The 20,737-nt window shown below is 39.2% G+C and overlaps 2 protein-coding genes across 2 annotated transcripts in view; one reads left to right on the forward strand and one right to left on the reverse strand.

The window, feature by feature from the left end:
- Positions 1–20,737, forward strand: part of LOC307175081 (uncharacterized protein) — a 107,327-nt gene that overhangs the window by 66,767 nt on the left and 19,823 nt on the right. The window contains exons 3-4 of the mRNA XM_079899926.1: positions 17,705–17,783; positions 18,974–19,050. Of these exons, the coding sequence (XP_079756052.1) occupies positions 18,978–19,050 (73 nt within the window). The 5' untranslated portion in view covers positions 17,705–17,783; positions 18,974–18,977. The remainder of the gene's footprint in view (positions 1–17,704; positions 17,784–18,973; positions 19,051–20,737) is intronic.
- Positions 8,095–20,737, reverse strand: part of LRMDA (leucine rich melanocyte differentiation associated) — a 1,307,794-nt gene continuing 1,295,151 nt past the window's right edge. The window contains exons 10-12 of the mRNA XM_079899924.1: positions 14,958–15,113; positions 9,816–10,253; positions 8,095–8,767 (exon numbers count right to left, since the gene is read on the reverse strand). The gene's annotated coding sequence lies outside the window, so the exon portion shown is untranslated. The remainder of the gene's footprint in view (positions 8,768–9,815; positions 10,254–14,957; positions 15,114–20,737) is intronic.

Below are 20,737 nucleotides of genomic sequence, written 5' to 3' on the forward strand. Positions count from 1 at the left end.
CTTAGAACTGCTTTTGCGGCATCCTATCGATTTGGGTAATCGTGTCTCCATTGTCATTTGTTTCTAGGTATTTTTTTATTTCCTCTTTAATTTCTTCAGTGATTACTTCGTTATTAAGTAATGTATTGTTTAGCCTCCATGTGTTTGTATTTTTTACAGATCTTTTCCTGTAATTGATAACTAGTCTTATAGCGTTGTGGTCAGAAAAGATACTTGATATGATTTCAATTTTCTTAAATTTACCAAGGCTAGATTTGTGTCCCAAGATATGATCTATCCTGGAGAATGTTCCAAGAGCACTTGAGAAAAATGTGTACTCTTGTTTTTGGATGGAATGTCCTATAAATATCAATTAAGTCCATCTTGTTTAATGTATCATTTAAAGCTTGTGTTTCCTTCTTTATTTTCATTTTGGAAGATCTGTCCATTGGTGAAAGTGGGTGTTAAAGTCCCCTACTATGATTGTGTTACTGTCAATTTCCCTTTTTATGGTTGTTAGTATTTGCCTTATGTATTGAGGTGCTCCTATGTTGGGTGCATAAATATTTACAATTCTTATATCTTCTTCTTGGATCGATCCCTTGATCATTATGTAGTGTCCTTCTTTGGCTCTTGTAATAGTCTTTATTTTAAAGTCTATTTTGTCTCATATGAGAATTGCTACTCCAGCTTTCTTCTGATTTCCATTTGCATGGAATATCTTTCCATCCCTTCACTTTCAGTCTGTATGTGTCCCTAGGTCTGAAGTGGGTCTCTTGTAGACAGCATATATACGGGTCTTGTTTTTGTATCCATTCAGACAGTCTGTGTCTTTTGGTGGGAGCATTTAATCCATTTATATTTAAGGTAATTATCGATATGTATGTTCCTATTCCCATTTTCTTAATTATTTTGGGTTTGTTATTGTAGGTCTTTTCATTTTCTTGTGTTTCCTGCCTAGAGAAGTTCCTTTAGCATTTGTTGTAAAGCTGGTTTGGTGGTGCTGAACTCTCTCAGGTTTTGCTTGTCTGTAAAGGTTTTAATTTCTCCATCAAATCTGAATGAGATCCTTGCTGGGTAGAGTAATCTTGGTTGTAGGTTTTTCTTCTTCATCACTTTAAATATGTCCTGCCACTCCCTTCTGGCTTGCAGTGTTTCTGCTGAAGGATCAGCTGTTAACCTTATGGGGATTCCCTTGTGTGTTATTTTTCCCTTGTTGCTTTTAATATGTTTTCTTTGTATTTAATTCTTGATAGTTTGATTAATATGTGTCTTGGCATGTTTCTCCTTGGATTTATCCTGTATGGGACTCTCTGTGCTTCCTGGACTTGATTACCTATTTCCTTTCCCAGATTAGGGAAGTTTTCAACTATAATCTCTTCAAATATTTTCTCAGTCCCTTTCTCTTTCTCCTCCACTTTTGGGACCCCTATAATTTGAATGTTGGTGTGTTTAATGTTGTCCCAGAGGTCTCTGAGACTGTCCTCAGTTCTTTTCATTCTGTTTTCTTTATTCTGCTCTGCAGTAGTTATTTCCACTATTTTATCATCCAGGTTACTTATCCGTTCTTCTGCCTCAGTTATTCTGCTATTGATCCCTTCTAGAGTATTTTTAATTTCATTTACTGTGTTGTTCATCGTTGCTTGTTTCCTCCTTAGCTCTTCTAGGTCCTTGTTAAATGTTCCTTGCATTTTCTCTATTGTATTTCCAAGAGTTTGGATCATCTTTACTATCATTATTCTGAATTCTTTTTCAGGTAGACTGCCTATTTCCTCTTCATTTGTTAGGTCTCGTGGGTTTTTACATTGCTCCTTCATCTGCTGTGTGTTTTTCTGTCTTCTCATTTTGCTTATCTTACTGTGCTTGGGGTCTCCTTTTTGCAGGCTACAGGTTCATAGTTCCCGTTCTTTTTGGTGTCTGTCCCCAGTGGCTAAGGTTGGTTCAGTGGGTTGTGTAGGCTTCCTGGTGGAGGGGACTAGTGTCTGTGTTTTGGTTGATGAGGCTGGATCTTGTCTTTCTGGTGGGCAGGTCATCTGGTGTTTTGTTTTTGGGTGTCTGTGGCCTTATTATGATTTTAGGCAGCCTCTCTGCTAATGGGTGGGGCTGTGTTCCTGTCTTGCTAATTGTCTGGCATAGGGTGTCCACCACAGGAGCTTGCTGGTCGTTGAGTAAAGCTGGGTGTTGGTGTTGAGATGGAGATCTCTGGGAGAGTTTCGCTGTTTGATATTACGTGGAGCTGGGAGGTCTCTTGTGTACCAGTGTCCTGAAGTTGGCTCTCCCACCTCAGAGGCACAGCCCTGATGCCTGGCTGGAGCACCAAGTGATTGTCCTCCACATGGCTCAGAATAAAATGGAGAAAAAGTAGAAAGAAAGAAGGAAAGAGGATAAAATAAAATAAAGTAAGGTAAAATAAAGTTATTAAAATAAAAAAATATTAAGAAAAAAATTTAAAACAAGAAACAAAATCTGGACGGTCAGAACCCTAGGACAAATGGTGAAAGCAAAGCTATACAGACAAAATCTCACACAGAAGCATACACATACACACTCAGAAAAAGAGTAAAAGGGGAATAAGTAATCTATCTTGCTCCCAACGTCCACCTCCTCAATTTGGGATGATTCATTGTGTGTTCAGGTATTCCACAGATGCAGGGTACATCAAGTTGATTGTGGAGATTTAATCCACTGCTCCTAAGGGTGCTGAGAGAGATTTCCCTTTCTCTTCTTTGTTCGCACAGCTCCCGGGGTTCAGATTTGGATTTGGCCCCGCCTCTGCGTGTTGGTCACTGGAGGGCGTCTGTTCTTCGCTCAGACAGGTCAGGGTTAAAGGAGGAGCTGATTCGGGGGCTCTGGCTCACTCAGGCCGGGGCGAGGGAGGGGTACGGATGCAGGGCGAGCCTGCGGCGGCAGAGGCTGGCATGACATTGCAGCAGCCTGAGGCACACTGTGCATTCTCCTGGGGGAAGTTTTCCCTGGATCCCGGGACCCTGGCAGTGGCAGGCTGTACAGGGTCCCGGGAGGGGCGGTGTGGAGAGTGACCTGTGCTCGCACACTGGCTTCTTCTGGCTTCAGCAGCAGCCTCAGCGTCTCATGCCCGTCTCTGGGGTCCGCACTGTTAGCCACGTCTCACGCCCGTCTGGGGTCCATGCTTTTAGCCACGGCTCGCGCCTATCTCTGGAGCTCCGTTAAGCAGCGCTCTTAATCCCCTCTCCTTGCGCACCGGGAAACAAAGAGGGAAGAAAAAGTCTCTTGCCTCTTTGGCAGGGCCAGACTTTTCCCCAGACTCCCCCCCGGCTAGCTGTGGTGCACTAACCCCTTCAGGCTGTGTTCACACCGCCAACCCCAGTCCTCTCCCTGCGCTCCGACCGAAGCCTGAGCCTCAGGTCTCAGCCCCGCCGCCCTGGCGGGTGAGCAAACTTCTCGGGCTGGTGGGTGCTTGTCGGCTCCGATCCTCTGTGCAGGAATCTCTCCCCTTTGCCCTCTGCACCCCTGTTGCTGCGCTCTCCTCCACAGCTCCGAAGCTTCCCCCTCCGCCACCCGCAGTCTCCGCCCACGAAGGGGCTTCCTAGTGTGTGGAAACCTTTCCTCCTTCACAGCTCCCTCCCACTGGTGCAGGTCCTGTCCCTATTCTTTTTTTTTTTTTTGCTGTTCACGGGCCTCTCACTGTTGTGGCCTCTCCCGTTGCAGAGCACAGGCTCCAGACGCGCAGGCCCAGCGGCCATGGCTCATGGGCCCAGCCGCTCCGCGGCATGTGGGATCCTCCCGGACCGGGGCACGAACCCGTCTCAACCACTGTGCCACCAGGGAAGCCCCGTCCCTATTCTGTTGTCTCTGTTTTTTCTTTTGCCCTACCCAGGTACATGGGGAGTTTTTTGCCTTTTGGGAGGTCTGAGGTGTTCTGCCAGTGTTCAGTGGGTGTTCTATAGAAGCAGTTCCACGTGTAGATTTATTTCTGATGTATCTGTGGGGAGGAAGGTGATCTCCGCCTCTTACTCTTCCACCATCTTCTCCAGAATCCAAACAAATATTCTAAGTAAGCTTTCTTTCTTTTTTTTTTTTTTTTTTGCCTCTCTCATTATCTTGTTATTGTAACATAGATCAGGGGTTGGCAAACTTTTTTCTGAAAGGAATGAGATAGTAAATATTTCAGGCCTTGCAGTCTCTATGAACTCTGTTGCAAGTACTGCACCCTGATAATGTAGTGTCAAAACAACCATGGACAATACATTAAGGAAAGAGTGTGGCTGTGTTTCAATAAAACTTTATTTACAGAACAAGCAGTGGGCCACATTTGGTTTGTTCCATGAGCACTTGAGAAGAAAGTGTATTCTGTTGTTTTTGAATGGCATGTTCTATAAATATCAGTTAAGTCTATCTTGTTTAATGTATCATTTAAAGTTTCTGTTTCCTTATTTATTTTCATTTTGGATGATCTGTCCAGTGGTGAAAGTGGGGTGTTAAAGTCCCCTACTATGATTGTGTTACTGTCGATTTCCCCTTTTATGGCTGTTAGTATTCGCCTTATGTATTGAGGTGCTCCTATGTTGGGTGCATAAATATTTGCAATTCTTATATCTTCTTTTTGAATCAATCCCTTGATCATTATGTAGTGTCCTTGTCTCTTGTAATAGTCTTTATTTTAAAGTCTATTTTGTCTCATATGAGAATTGCTACTCCAGCTTTCTTCTGATTTCCATTTGCATGGAATATCTTTTTTCCATCCCCTCACTTTCAGTCTGTATGTGTCCCTAGGTCTGAAGTGGGTCTCTTGTAGACAGCATATATACAGGTCTTGTTTTTGTATCCATTCAGTCAGTCTGTGTGTTTTGGTGGGAGCACTTAATCCATTTACATTTAAGGTAATTATTGATATGTATGTTCCTATTCCCATTTTCTTAATTATTTTGGGTTTGTTATTGTAGGTCTTTTCCTTCTATTGTGTTTCCTGCCTAGAGAAGTTCCTTTAGCATTTGTTGTAAAGCTGGTTTGGTGGTGCCGAACCCTCTCAGCTTTTGCTTGTCTGTAAAGGTTTTAATTTCTCCATCAAATCTGAATGAGATATTCACTGGGTAGAGTAATGTTGGTTGTAGGTTTTTCTCCTTCATCAGCTTAAATATGTCCTGCCACTCCCTTCTGGCTTGCAGAGTTTCTGCTGAAAGATCAGCTCTTAAGCTTATGGGGATTCCCTTGTGTGTTATTTTTCCCTTGTTGCTTTTAATATGTTTTCTTTGTATTTAATTCTTGATAGTTTGATTAATATGTGTCTTGGCGTGTTTCTCCTTGGATTTATCCTGTTTGGGGCTCTCTGTGCTTCCTGGACTTGATTAAGTATTTTGTTTCCCATATTAGGGGTGTTTTCAACTATAATCTCTTCAAATATTTTCTCAGTCCCTTTCTCTTTCTCTTCTTCTTCTGGGACCCCTATAATTCGAATGTTGGTGTGTTTAATGTTGTCCCAGAGGTCTCTGAGACTGTCCTCAGTTCTTCTCATTCTTTTATCTTTATTCTGCTCTGCAGTAGTTATTTCCACTATTTTATCATCCAGGTTACTTATCCGTTCTTCTGCCTCAGTTATTCTGCTATTGATTCCTTCTAGAGTATTTTTAATTTCATTTACTGTGTTGTTCATCGTTGCTTGTTTCCTCTTTAGTTCTTCTAGGTCCTTGTTAAATATTCCTTGCATTTTCTCTATTGTATTTCCAAGATTTTGTATCATCCTTACTATCATTATTTTGAATTCTTTTTCAGGTAGACTGCCTATTTCCTCTTCATTTGTTAGGTCTCGTGGGTTTTTACCTTGCTCCTTCATCTGCTGTGTGTTTCTCTGTCTTCTCATTTTGCTTAACTTACTGTGTTTGGGGCCTCCTTTTTGCAGGCTACAGGTTCGTAGTTCCCGTTCTTTTTGGTGTCTGTCCCCAGTGGCTAAGGTTGCTTCAGTGGGTTGTGTAGGCTTCCTGGTGGAGGGGACTAGTGCCTGTGTTTTGGTTGATGAGGCTGGATCTTGTCTTCCTGGTGGGCAGGTCGTCTGGTGGTGTGTTTTTGGGTGTCTGTGGACTTATTATGATTTTAGACAGCCTCTCTGCTACTGGGTGGGGTTGTGTTCCTGTCTTGCTAGTTGTTTGGCATAGGGTGTCCAGCACTGTAGCTTGCTGGTCGTTGAGTGAAGCTGGGTGCTGGTGTTGAGATGGAGATCTCCGGGAGATTTTTGCCATTTGATATTATGTGGAGCTGGGAGGTCTTTTGTGGACCAGTGTCCTGCAGTTGGCTCTCCCACCTCAGAGGCAGTCCTGTCACCTGGCTGGAGCACCAAGAGACTGTTCTCCACACAGCTCAGAATAAAAGGGAGAAAAAGTAAGAAAGGAAGAAAGGAAGGAAGAAAGAAAGAGGATAAAATAAAATAAGATAAAATAAAATAAAGTTATTAAAATAAAAAATAAAATATAATTATTAAGAAAAAAATTTTTAAACATTAAAAAAAGAAAAAAAAAACCTGGACCATCAGAACCCTAGGAGAAATGGTGAAAGCAAAGCTATACAGACAAAATCTCACATAGAAGCATATACATACACACTCACAAAAAGAAGAAAAGGGGAAAAAATAATAAATCTTGCTCCCAACGTCCACCTCCTGAATTTGGGATGATTTGTTGTGTATTCAGGTATTCCACAGATGCAGGGTACATCAAGTTGATTGTGGAGATTTAATCCGCTGCTCCTGAGGCTGCTGGGAGAGATTTCCCTTTCTCTTCTTTGTTCACATAGCTTTCAGGGTTCAGCTTTGGATTTAGCCCTGCCTCTGCGTGTAGGTCACCTGAGGCCGTCTGTTCTTTGCTCAGACAGGTCGGGGTTAAAGGAGGAGCTGATTCAGGGGCTCTGGCTCACTCAGGCCAGGGGGAGGGAGGGGTATGGATGCGGGGCGAGCCTGCGGTGGCAGAGGCTGGTGTGATGTTGCACCAGCTTGGAGGCGTGCCGTGCGTTCTCCCAGGGAAGTTGTTCCTGGATCATGGGACCTTGGCAGTGGTGGGCTGCAGAAGTTCCCAGGAGGGGAAGTGTGGATAGTGACCTGTGCTCTCACACAGGCTTCTTGGTGGCGGCAGCAGCAGCCTTAGCATCTCGTGCCCGTCTCTGGGGTCCACGCTATTAGCTGCGGCTCATGCCCGTCTCTGGAGCTCCTTTAAGCAGCGCTCTTAATCCCCTCTCCTCACGCACCAGGAAACAAAGAGGGAAGAAGTCTCTTGTCTCTTCGGCAGGTACAGACATTCCCCCAGACGCCCTCCTGGCTAGCCGTGGTGCACTAACCCCTTCAGGCTGTGTTCACCCCGCCAGTCCTCTCCGGGCGATCCAACGGAAGCCTAAGCCTTAGCTCACAGCCTCGACTGCCCTGGCGGGTGAGCAGACAAGCCTTTCGGGCTGGTGAGTGCTGGTCGGCACCGATCCTCTGAGCGGGAATCTCTCTGCTTTGCCCTCCGCGCCCCGGTGGCTGCGCTCTCCTCCGTGGCTCCGAAGCTATTCCCCCCTCCACCTCCTGCAGTCTCTGTCCGCGAAGGGGCTGCTAATATGTGCAAACATTTCCTCCTTCACAGCTCCCTCCCAGTGGTGCAGGTCCTGTCCCTATTCTTTTGTCTGTTTTTTCTTTTTTCTTTTGCCCTACCCAGGTACGTGGGGAGTTTCTTGCCTTTTGGGAGGTCTGAGGTCTTCTGCCAGCGTTCAGTAGGTGTTCTATAGAAGCAGTTCCATGTGTAGATGTATTTCTGATGTATCTGTGGGGAGGAAGGTGATCTCTGCCTCTTACTTTTCCACCATCTTCTCCAGAATCCAAACAAATATTCTAAGTAAGCTTTCTTTTTCTTTTTTTTGCCTCTCTCATTATCTTGTTATTGTAACATGGATCAGAGGTTGGCAAACTTTTTTCTGAAAGGAATGAGATAGTAAATATTTCAGGCCTTGCAGTCTCTATGAACTCTGTTGCAAGTACTGCACCCTGATAATGTAGTGTCAAAACAACCATGGACAATACATTAAGGAAAGAGTGTGGCTGTGTTTCAATAAAACTTTATTTACAGAACAAGCAGTGGGCCACATTTGGTCTCTGGGTTGTAGTTTGCTAATCCCTGACATAGACTACAGGTCCCCATACAAGACAATGTCAAGTGCAAAAGAAAATCTGTTTATGAATAAAGAAACCAAGAACTTATTTATTGATTGACAAAAATGCACACTGGAAGCTATAGTTGTCATTTATTTAAATTTTTTCTCCCAGTATTATTTTAATTGTCCTTCTGGTTTCTTAAGGATCTCTCACTCCATTTAATCCTACGACTATAAATCATGGCACTTTGTTCTCTACCACAATGGTAGGTCCTTAGCCAGGGTGGCCAAACTGAGAAGTGCCTTCCCAATGGTCACAGTGACTGGGAGGCAGGCACATGATTCAAGCAAGGCCAGTTAGAATCTTCCCTGAACTTGATATGTAAATAGTAGGAGACAGTTTTCTTCACTGAGGGTCTACTAAGAAAGGGGGCTGAAGATCTTTAACTTATACTAGCTATTTTGCCAGTCATTTGGTCAGTGCTTATGTTCAGAGCTACTCCAAGCAGAGATAAACAGAGTCTAGAGTCATGGCGACATTGTTTGGGAAGTTTAATCCAGCTATGTCCAGAGCCAGAGACATGCCAGGACTTCCTGGTTATGTGAGTCAGTGAATTCCATTTTAGCTTCAGCTAGTTTGAGTTGAGTTTCCATCAGCTGCAGACAGTAGATTATAGACAAAAATACTGCTTCATTGAATCTGGAAGGGGATAATTAACATTTGAATTCCTTGAATGTGCCAAGCATAATACATGCTAATCTTAGTTAAACTTAAAATAGCTTTATGTTTAAGGTTGAGAGAACAGGGACTCAGAGATAAGCGATTTGCTTGAAGTTACGTAAATTTCTGGTAGAGTTATGATTTGACTGCTAACATTTTTGACTCTGAAGACCATGCTCTTTATATGGTACTAAGGAAGCATAGAAATTAAATGAAAAAAAGAGTAAAACTGATTTCTTCTAGGGCTCCACAACTGAGGGAGAGAATAAAGACGATGCTTGAAGCATCAGAAAGATTAGATGTAGTATATGACCTGTTAAGCAATCAATCATGGATAGCCTTTCAAAGCTTCTCTGAATCCTAGAATGGGGTGTTTCTAGCCTAACTGTCCACAGGCAAAAGCTGGAAAATGTTCCTCTTTTTCTCCTGCTTAGGGAGACCAGATTTCATATGTATGAAGGAAATGAGGCGCCAGGCAAGCTGTTCATTTCCATATCTCTAAGTGGGCTGTGTGAGCTTGACAAGGAAGGGCATGTAAGGGATATAAAATCACCATCAAAGATTCATGCTGAGGAAACTCTTCTTGAGAGCTATATGGAGACAGAAGTACAAGAGGGGCTTCTTTATAGGTGGAAAGAGGTGATAATTAAACATAATTTGTAGGGGGAAATTAACGGTGATGGACTTGAATCCTTTATACCAAATGTAAATTTCAAGGCAATTTTGTGTGGAGAAGTAAAAAGCTATAATATATGGCTGAGTGGTATATGCTGACAGTAATGGTCCTCTTGTGCAGTGGGTTATTAAAGAGTTTCATCTCGTGGTTTTCAATAATGAAAAGGGAGGCAGTCTGGGGGCATTTTCTGAGATACGTCCCTTGTGTTGATGTAGCTTATACAACCAGTAGGTTATCTCAACAGCTGCATGGAAAAGGTTAAATTTGCTAAGGAGAGTAAAAGACTAAAATGTGAGAAGCATCCTATTTTAGAAAAATGTATTATTTCTTCTAAGAGACTAACAAACTGACCTTGGGCAAGTCATTTAATCTCTATGGCGCTTGATCTCTACATCCAGTACAAGGATCTTATCCATGGCTTTTTCCAACTCCAGTAATCTATGATTCCTTCTCATGGTAAAAACACCCTCTTGGAATGAAGAAATGTCAGGGACATTTTGCTTGGAGTCACTTTCTCTCTCTCTTCCCTTATTTTTGAAATGGATTCTAGAATCAGCTCCAGGACTGCATGTCCTCCACTGAACAAGATACAGATATGGTGAAGAATCAGAGTCATTTGACAAAGCTTGATGTTCAAGCTTTCACAAAGATCTACAGAAGGAAAGCTTGTAGGGAAACCAATAGCTCCGTTTCACTGGGTCACAGTACGAATGACTATATGGGTTTGGGATGTGCTTGAATAGTCCTGGCTTGTGAGGATTGGACCTTGAGGAAATGAGAAATGGGATTCTGAAAGAAAGAAGAGATCATTTATTTTTGATAGTTTACTGCATTTATTAAACTTCTGGGGGTTGAATATGGAAAGATAGTATTAATATATCATGTTTTAAAGACCTTAATCATTCATGTTCTAGAGCAGAACTATCTTACTTTAGTATATTTGTCGAAACTGATTAACCAATGTTGACTCATGATTGGTAACTAAAGTCCAACTATTCAGATTTACTTAGTGTTTACCTAATGTCCCTTTTCTGTCCCAGGATTCCATCTAGAATAGAACACTACCTTTGGTCCTAATGACTCCTTAGAGCTCTTTAAAGTATGACAATTTCTCGAATATTTCTTGTTTTTGATGACTTTGACACTTCAGGGGAATACAGGTCAGGTATTGAATAGCATGCTTCTCAAGTTGGGTTTGTCTGATTTTTTTTTTTTCTTGATTGCATTGGGCTTGCCGGTTCTTGGAAGACCACAGGGTTCGTAAAGTGATAGCTTTTTCACATCATATTAAGTGCATATTCTACCCATATTATTTATCACTCAAGATGTTAAACTTGATCACATGGCTGAGGTAGTGTTTGTCAACTTTCTCTACTGTAAAGTTACTCCCCTCACTTTTCTGTACTATATTTAGAGGGAAGTCAGTCCCTCCCACAATTAAGGGAGTGGGGAATTATGCTCCACCTATTTGATGAGAGAGTAACTACATAAATTGTCAGGAATTCTTCTGTATGGGAGATTTGCCTATTCTTATTAATTATTATTTATTACATCACTATAGACTCAGATATTTAGGTTTAGATTTATACATTGGGTTATATTCTAATACATGTTATTTATTTTATTGCTCAAGGTTTCAGTTTTGGACATTGGGAGCTCTTTCAGTTGGCTCCTGTGTCCCTCTGACATACTCTACTGGTTTTTGTTTTGTTTTGTTTTCCTTACTTCCTGACACTGTAAGATGCTCCAGGCTCATCCTGCATATCCTTGCCTTGGCTTTCAAAGCTGTCATTTCTCCTGGAAGCCCTAGTTTCTTTTCTTGGAGAATGATGTTTGAGGGAGGGAGGAACAGGGAATAAACTTTTAATGGATACAGAGTTTCAGTTTGGGAAGATGAAAAAAGTTCTGGAGATGAATGGTGGTGATGGTTGCATAATGATGTGAATATCCTCAATTAATGCCACTGAACTATACACTTAAAATTGTTAAAATGGTAAATTTCATGTTATGTATATTTTACCACAATTCTAATATGCTTTGTTTAAAAAACAAAGAAACCTTCCAACTTGTTTCCAATGAATGAGAGTTCCTGTTGCTCCACATTCTCACCAGCATTTAGTTGTCAGACTTTGCTTTGGGGTTTTTGTTTCATCTATTGTAACAGGTGTGTAGTGATAGCTCATTCTTGTTTTGATCGTGGTATCTGACTGCTATCTGAATTTGCATTTCCCTAATGACATATGCTGTTAAGTGTCGTTCCATATGCTTGTTTGCCATTTGTATATCCGCTTTGCTGATGTGCTTGATGCTTTACTCTTTTTAAATTGGCTTATTTTTTATTGCTGAGTTTTAAGAATTCTTTGTGCATTCTGGATACAAGTCCTTTATCAGATACGTGATTTGCAAATATTTTCTAGCAGTCTGTGGCTTTTCATTCTCTTAACAATGTATTTCACAGAGCAAGTTTTTAATTTTAATAACATCCAGCTTAGCCACTTTTTCATGGATCATTCTTTTGGTTTTTGTACCTAAAAGGTCATAACCAATGTATATCATACTAGTTTCCTTCTTGAGGTGTCTATGTGTAAAGAGAGATGTCCATTTGTTTCAGTACTATTTATTGGAAAGACTACTCTTTCCCCATTGAACTGCCTTTGCACCTTTGTCAAAAATCACGTGATTATGTGGTATCTTTATTCTCTTCCACTGATCTATGTGTTTATTCTTTCACCAAAACTGCACTGTCTCTAAAAGAAGTATAAGGCATATTATGTATTTTTTAAAATTTAATTTTTATTTTATATTGGGGTATAGTTGATTCACAATGTTGTGTAGGTTTCAGGTGTATATAGCAAAGTGAATTGGTTATACATATATCCATTCTTTTTCAGGTTCTTTTCCCATATAGGGTATTACAGAATACCGAGCAGAGTTCCCTGTGCTATCAGTAGGTCCTTGTTGATTTTATATATAGTAGTGTGATTTTTTTATAGCCATTATTTTGTATTTTATTATTAATTTATTTTTGGCCATGCCACACAGCTTGCAGGTGTATCACCTTTTTAGATTCCAAATATAAGTGATATCATATTTGACTATCTCTGACTGACTTCACTTAGTATGATAATCTCTAGATCCAACCATGTTGCTGCAAATGACATTATTTTTTATGGCTGAGTAATATTCCATTGTGTGTGCACTTATACATACATATGTAGGTGTGTGTATACATATATATATATATATATATATATATAAATATATATATATATATATATATAAATATACACACATACACCACATCTTCTTTATCCATTTATCTGTCGATGGACATTTAGGTTGCTTCCATGTCTTGGCTATTGTAAACAGCACTGCAGTGAACATTGGGGTGCATGTGAACCATGGTCTTCTCTGGATATATGCCCAGGAGTGGGACTGCTGGATCATATGGTAGCTCTATTCATACTGTTCTCCGTAGTGGCTGTACCAATTTACATTCCCCAAATCAGCATAGGAGGGTTTCCTTTTCTCCACACCCTCTCCACCATTTATTGTTTGTAGACTTCTTGATGATGGCCATTCTGACTGGTGTGAAGTAGCTGCAGTTTTGACTTGCATTTCTCTAATAATTAGTGATGTTGAGCATCTTTCCATGTGCTTTTTGGCTATCTGTATGTCTTCTTTGGTGAAATGTCTACTTAGGACTTCTGCCCATTTTTTGACTGGGTTGTTTTTTTTTTGATATTGACCTGCATGTACTGTTTGTAGATTAATCCCTTGTCAGTTGCATTGTTTGCAAATATTTTCTTGCATCCCGTAGGTTGTCTTTTCATTTTGTTGATGGTTTCCTTTACTGTGCAAAAGCTTTTAAGTTTAACTAGGTCCCATTTGTTTAGCTTTGTTTTTATTTCCATTCCTCTAGGAGATGGATTGAAAAAGATCTTGCTGCGATTTATGTCCAAGAGTGCTCTGCCTGTGTTTTCCTCTAGGAGTTTTATAGTATCTGGTCTTCCATTTAGGTCTTAAATTGATTTGTGTATGGTATTAAAGAATGTTCTAATTTCATCCTTTTACATGCAGCTGTCCAGTTTTCCCAGCACCACTTATTGAAGAGGCTGTCTTTCCTCTATTGTATATTCTTGCCTCCTTTGTTGTAGATTAATTGACCATAGGTGCATGGGTTTATTTCTGGGCTTTCCATCCTGTTCCATGGATTTATATTTCTGTTTTTGTGCCAGTATCATATTGTTTTGCTCACTGTAGCTTTGTAGTATAGTCTGAAGTCAGGAAGATAGTCTGAAGTCAGGAAGCTTGAGTCCTCCAGCTCTCTTCTTCCTCAAGATTGCTATTTGGGGTCTTTTGTGTTTCCATACAAATTGTAAAATTTTTTGTTCTGTGAATAATGCCATTAGTAATTTCATAGAGATTGCACTGGATCTGTAGATTGCCTTGGGTGGTATGGTTATTGTAACAATATTCTTTCAATATAAGAACACAGTGTATCTTTCCATAGAACACAGTATATCTTTCCATATGTTTGTGTCTTCTTCAACTTGTTTCATTAGTTTCTTACAGTTTTCAAAGTACATGTCTTTGGCCTCCTTATGTAGGTTTTATTCCAGTGTTTCTTAAATTTTCGTGAAACTACTTCAGTTTTTTTCTTAGGACACAAAACAAGCATGAATCATATCAAGAAAGCTCTAACTCCAGGCCACTAAGATTTCTTCATTAAATTTTTCTAGAAATTTTTAGTTATCAGTTTTAGATCTGTGATCCATGATGAGTGAGTTATTCACTGTATATGGTGTGAGATTAGGGTTGAGGTTTATTTTTTCAATATGAGGCCCAGTTGTTTCAGCACAATTTGTTGAAAAGAATTGTCTTGCTCCCATTGTATTTCCTTGGCAGATTTGTTCAAAATCATATGGGTACAATACTATTTCTGGACTGTCTATTCCATTAAAATATATGTCTATCACACTGTTTTAATTACTGTAGCTTACTATAAAGTCTTGCTAACTAGTTTTACACTCCAAGGATCAACACTTTCAAAATAGCCTTGACTATCCTGGCCTTTCCACTTCCATAAATTTTAGAATCAAATTGTCAAAATCTCTTGGGATTTTGATTGAGATTGCATTGAGGCACCACATTAATTTTGTAAAATTTGACATTCTCTCAGTAATATTTTGCAGTTTTCAACATACACCTCTTGTACAGATTGTCTTATATTCATCTGTAAATATTTCATGTTCATGATATTGCAAATGGTATTTTTATTTAATCCAATTATAAGTTGCTAGTATAGTATATAGAAATACTATCAATTGTGTATAAACACTGTGTCCTGCCATCTTACTAAAATCACTCGTCAGTTTGCATAGTTTCTTGTAGATTCTTTGGATTTTCTACTTAGATGATCATGTTATCTACAAATATGTATAGTCTTCTTCGTTCCTTTTCAATCTGTTCATTTTACTTATTTTTTCTTACCTTATTGCACTAGTTAAGATCTCCCACACAAAATTAAATATTGAGCTGGTGAGAGCAGACATCCTTGTTTCTTTCCTATCATGGACATAAAGCATTTAGCCTTATGGATGATGTCAGCTGTAGGTTTTTCATCAGGTTGAGGAATTTTTCTTCCTACTAAGTGAAAAAGATGTAAGTAAGTGGTGAGGTATATTATCAGTTGTTGCCATAGTGTACTGTCAGTGCAGTGCAATTCCAAGCAAACTTCCAAAAGGCTTTTTGGTAGATATTGAAAAGCTGTTGCTAAAATTCTTATGGAAACGTAAAGGACCTAGAAATGCTAAAACAACTTTAGAAGACTTTGTTTGAAAAGTTGCAGGGATCATACTAGCTGACTTCAAGAGTTGTTCTAAAGCTACAGTAATCAAAAACTGTGATGTTAGAGTCAAGATAAATGAACAATAGACTAGAATAGAGAAACTAAAAATAGATATGGTTAGTTGACTTTCAACAAAGAAGGAAAAATTACTTGATGGAGAATAAATAGCTGTTTCAACAAATGCTGAAAAAAGTTGATATCAATATTCAAAAAAATGAAAGATAACAAATTCATGTCTTGCAATATTTACAAAAAATTAACTCAAACTCTGGATCTAAATATAATACCTAAAACTATAAAATTTCTAGAATAAACTGTAGGAGAAAAGCTTTCTTACCAAAAGGAGAAACCGACTTTATCCAAGTTAAGGACTTCTGCTCTTCTAAAAAATGAAGAGACAGGCCACAGAGTGGTAGAAAATATTTGCAGTCAGTCAGTCACATATATCTGATAAAGGACTTATAAAGAACATTTTATGGCTAGAAGTCCCAACATAATATGTATTATGTTTTGGAGAAAAGAATAGAGAGAGAATGAATGAAAAGCAATAAGAGTAACACAACAGGGCTTCCCTGGTGGTGCAGTGGTCAAGAATGCAGGGGACATGATCCCTGTTCCGGGAAGATCCCACATGCCATGGAGCAACTAAGCCTGTGTGCCACAACTACTGAGCCTGCACGCCTAGAGCCTGTGCTCTGCAACAGGAGAAGCCCCCGCGCAGCAATGAAGACCCAACGCAGCCAAAAATTAATTAAAAAAAATAAAGTAACACAACAGCACCCAAACTATATTGACGCATTGTGTATACACCTCAGGGCATTGTCAGTAAAGAGAAAAATCTACGTATTCACATCTTTGCCTCAGAACAGGCTTCAGGAATTCAGGTAACAACACTAGGTTTGTCAACAACAGTATTGGCAACAAGAAGGCAGTGGAATGCTTGCAAAGTACAGATGGAAATTCCTTGATTTTAGAACTCTATGCCCCCAGATACTGGTCAGGTAAGGGTGAGCTTGAACTCAGAAGTTCTAGAGTTTATAGGCTGTGTCTGAAAATACCTACTTTTTAGAGGCTGAATTACATCAGGAAAAATAGTCAATCCAGAAAGAAGCAGGAGTATGTGTGAAGATACAGTTAACAGAAGTGAGAACTCCTCGTTGCTAGGCCTAAATCAGTATTTGTTATGAAAAGAAAGGAATCTTAAAAAGAATATGAACTAATCTTCTAGGCATTTTCCACACGGACGTTGGGGCAGAGGCAAGGGGAAGAAAACTGAAAGCGTGTGAAATTTTTACATTGGTCTGGATGACACGTTACTCGTTAGCTGATTCCAGACTTTAAATGAAATAAAAACTACAGCAAGTTACAGAATTACCTCACATAGGGACTGCTCAGTTAATGATGTTGGACCATAACAGCTCTTGAAATAGTATACCCTTTAGTATACCATTTTTTGGACACCACTCTTTTTTTGTTTCAGCATAATGACATCACCTAAAAACACACTAAGTAGATGCCCTCTGAGACGTGGTGTTTTCTAAGATGTTACATTTTCAAGCAGAGTCCTTCACCAATTTACTAGACACACTTTCTAGTCAGAGAATATCATATGAAACAAATTTAAACTGCAGGTCATGGTTCAATGAGCCACAGCATTTTTATTGGTGAATTTATGCCAAGTGAGAAGGATGAAGAGTTGCTTCTTCAGTCTGTGCACTTTTTCCATATGTTTCTAGACTTACCCTTTATTTTTCCTAGATTGCTGTTTTTGAGTGCATGGTAAAAACATAAACTCCAATTGTTAACTAAGAAAGAGGTGCAGAATGATGAATGCACCTTCCAAAGAGCAAGCCCTGGCCCTCTTCTCCACCGAACACCACTTACTCTAAACTTTTCATTCTATGTAGAGTACACTAAATCTGTATTACATTATGTATTTATTGGGTTTTAAAGTATTGTTTATCATCTCACATAAAGTTAATTGTTCAATGTACCTATTTGTGCAAATTATGTGGGTCTCTAGGCTTGAAATGAAGCACATCTAATTTTTCCCGTTCCCAGTTGATAGACATGGGTTTATCTATTTCAGCTCTAACATGTAAAAGAGCTTACAAGTCATCGCTCTTGGCAGTGCAAGAAAAAAGTTCTTGAGTCTATCAAAGAACTGGGGCCACAGGGAAAACTGTCCCTCTAAAATCAGAGAGATTGGTGCATCCAGAGAAATACAGCACTAGAAATTTGCTTACCTGGAGGGGAAGCCACAAGTTGTATAAACACTTCGTTTAGTAGTAATCTTGACAAGTTGCTGTAAGCTGAGTGCTAACTAGCTTGATCCCGACACATTCCTGGGGGCTGCAATCACTTACACTGTTTTGGGCTTTCCTTCTAGGAACCCTACAGCTTTGCACAGTATGGATTCAAGAAAAATCTCCTGCGGCTCTGACAAAGGAAGGGGGAAAGCAGCAAGGGTAATCCTCTCATTTTCTTCTCTATAACAAAGACTGACTTATCTCACCTGGGGAAAGAGATTTCCTTCCCCTTGTAGTCCCTTCTAGCATTTGTATTTCACCTAAGAGCAGAAAGACAAAGTTAACAGGGGACAGAACTTCAAGGAAATATACTGGGAACTTGGTACAAGGAAGATGGGAGGAGCTATGTAACTTGAAGAGGGACAGAAACAGTTGGGAAGGCCACTCCGAGACAAATTTCCACTCAAAGACTATTTCTTACCTCCTCTGCACCCAACAAACATAGCCCCCCTCTGAGAAGTATGAATAGGACAAAGAAAAGCCTTAAAGCCCAAAGAGGAAACAAATAATGACACTAGGTAGTACAGACTCCACATTTCTCTGTAGCTATAGCCAACATTAAAGCAGTCCAGCTCATATCCAGATTACCATAAATCCTGCCCCTAAAAGGTCTATTTACCTGTAGGTACTATTGATACATGACAACTTTTACTTTTTTATTAAAAGGCATACTGAAAGGCAGTTTGGGGAGAAAAAGCAATCATCATAAGAGATAAGGCATTTGGAATATAACCATGATTAATAATATGTTAATTAAAAAATAGGCAGCATGCAAGATCAAATGGGTAATGTCAGCCGAGTTGTGGAGATTTCAAAAGTAAATGTTAGAAATCAAAAACAGTTAATGCTTTGGGTGGCTCATAAGTAGACTTAAGGAAAGAATCGGTAAACTTGAAGATAGATCAAGAACTGGCAGAAAGAGAGAATGGGGCAGAAAAAGAAATGTTTGAGGGAGGTAATCATTGCTGAGATGGTACCAAAGTTATTGACAGACACCAAACCACAATTTTCAGAAGCTCAGAGAACACCGAGTAAGATAAATACCAAAACCCACCAAACCTGGATGTATTATCTTCACCTGTAGAAAACCAGAGACAAAGAAAATCCTGAAAGAAACTAAAGAGGGAAAGAAACCTTCCCAATATAGGAACAAGGGTAAGAACACAGCCCATGCAAGCAAAAGGAGAATACTGTAAAATGTTGAAAGAAAATGGCCAACATAGAATTCAATGCAATGTCTAGCAAAAGTATTTTTTTAAAGTAAAGGAGCCAGAGACTTTCTCAGACAAAAACATAGCGAACTTGTTACCAGCAGCACAGTCCTATTAAAAAACTAAACCTTTCTTCAGGCAGATGGAAATTATCTACCTTAAGAACTTGGATCTACCTAAGGAAAGGAAGAGTGTCTGTCAGAGAAGGAATAGAGGTAAATATTTTATTATTCTTTATTCATCTAAAAGACATCTTTTTGTTCAAAGCAATAAAGGAACAAGGTATTGGGTAACTATAGCATATCAGTAAGTGAAATGTATTACAGAAATGTCACAAAGGATGGTTGGAGGAATTGAAAATACTCTGTTGTATGGTCCCTGTACTATACATGAAGTTGTATAATGTTATTTGAAAGTCGATTTAGATTGTTTGTAATCTATGTATTGTGAACCCTAAGAAAAGACACTTTAAAAGGAAATATGATACATCAAGAGGAGATAAAAGAGAATCATATAAAATTCTCAATTAAAACCGAAGGAGACAGAGAAACAGGAGGTAAAAAGAAGGAAAGAACAAATGTACTGTTTAGAATATAGTTTCAAAGATGGCAGATTTTAATCAAACTATATCAATAATCACTTTAAATATAAACAAAGTCCACGATTGTCAGACCAGAGGAAAAATGTGCCATCTAGAAGAAAGCCACTTTAAATGTAAAGACTCCAGCTAAAGTAAAGCAATGGTAAATGATGTAACAGGCTAACATTAATCAAAATTAAGCTGCAGTAACTATATTAATTTCAGATGAAACAGATTGTCAGGGATTGAAGAAGGATAATGATAGAGGGAAGTCAGTTCTCCAAGAACACATGAAAAATCATAAACATGTATGTAACTAACCAAAGAGCATCAAAATGCATGAGACTATGGAGACTTCAACACAACTCTGTCGGTAATTGATAGATTAGGTTAGGCAGGCGAAAAATCAGTAAAAACGTAAGTGACCTGGACAACACTATAAATCAATTTGATCAAATTGACATAAGTAGAATACTCCATCAAACAAGAGGAGAACACACATTCTTCTCAAGAACACGTGAAATAGTCACCAAAATAGAAAGAACGATACACTAGGCCATAACATGCACCTTAACATTTTTAAAAGAATAGAAGTCATGTAGAGTATGCTCTCAGATCACCACAGCATCAAACAAGAAATCACTAACAGAAAGATATAGCTGGAAAATTCCCAAATATTTGGATATTAAACAGCACACTTCTAAGTAATCACTAGGTCAAATAAGTTTCAAAGAAAGAAATTTTAAACTAAATGAAAATATAACATCAAAATGTGCTGAGAGGGAGAGTTATAGCATTAAGCACATATATTAGAAAAGAAGACAGATTTGCAATTGATTACCTAACTAACTCTCCATCTAAGAAAACTACAGTAAGAAGAACAAATTGACCCTAAAGCAAGCAGAGGAAACAAATTATAAAAACTAGAGGAGAAGGCAACAGAAGTTAAACTAGGAAAACACAGAGAAAATGAATGAAACCAATAAGTGCTTATTTGAAAAGATTAATAAAAATTGATCAGGCTCTACACAGCTCAATCTGAAAAAGATGATACAAATGACAAATATCAGGAATGAGGCAGGGGTCACACTACTCCCAAGGACATTAAAAGGATAAAAAGAAGTACTATGAACAACTCTATGCCCACAAATTTGATAACTTAGATAAAATGATCTAATGTCTTAAATTACAAAAATTACCAAATCTCACTTAAGGAGAGACATAGATAATCTGAATGGTACCACAGCTATTAAAGAAATTGAGTTCATCATTTACAGCCTTTCAAAAGTGAAATCACCAGGTTCAGGTGATTTAACTGGTGA

This window comes from Stenella coeruleoalba (genome assembly GCF_951394435.1).
Source record: "Stenella coeruleoalba genome assembly, chromosome: 16".
NCBI lineage: Eukaryota > Metazoa > Chordata > Mammalia > Artiodactyla > Delphinidae > Stenella > Stenella coeruleoalba.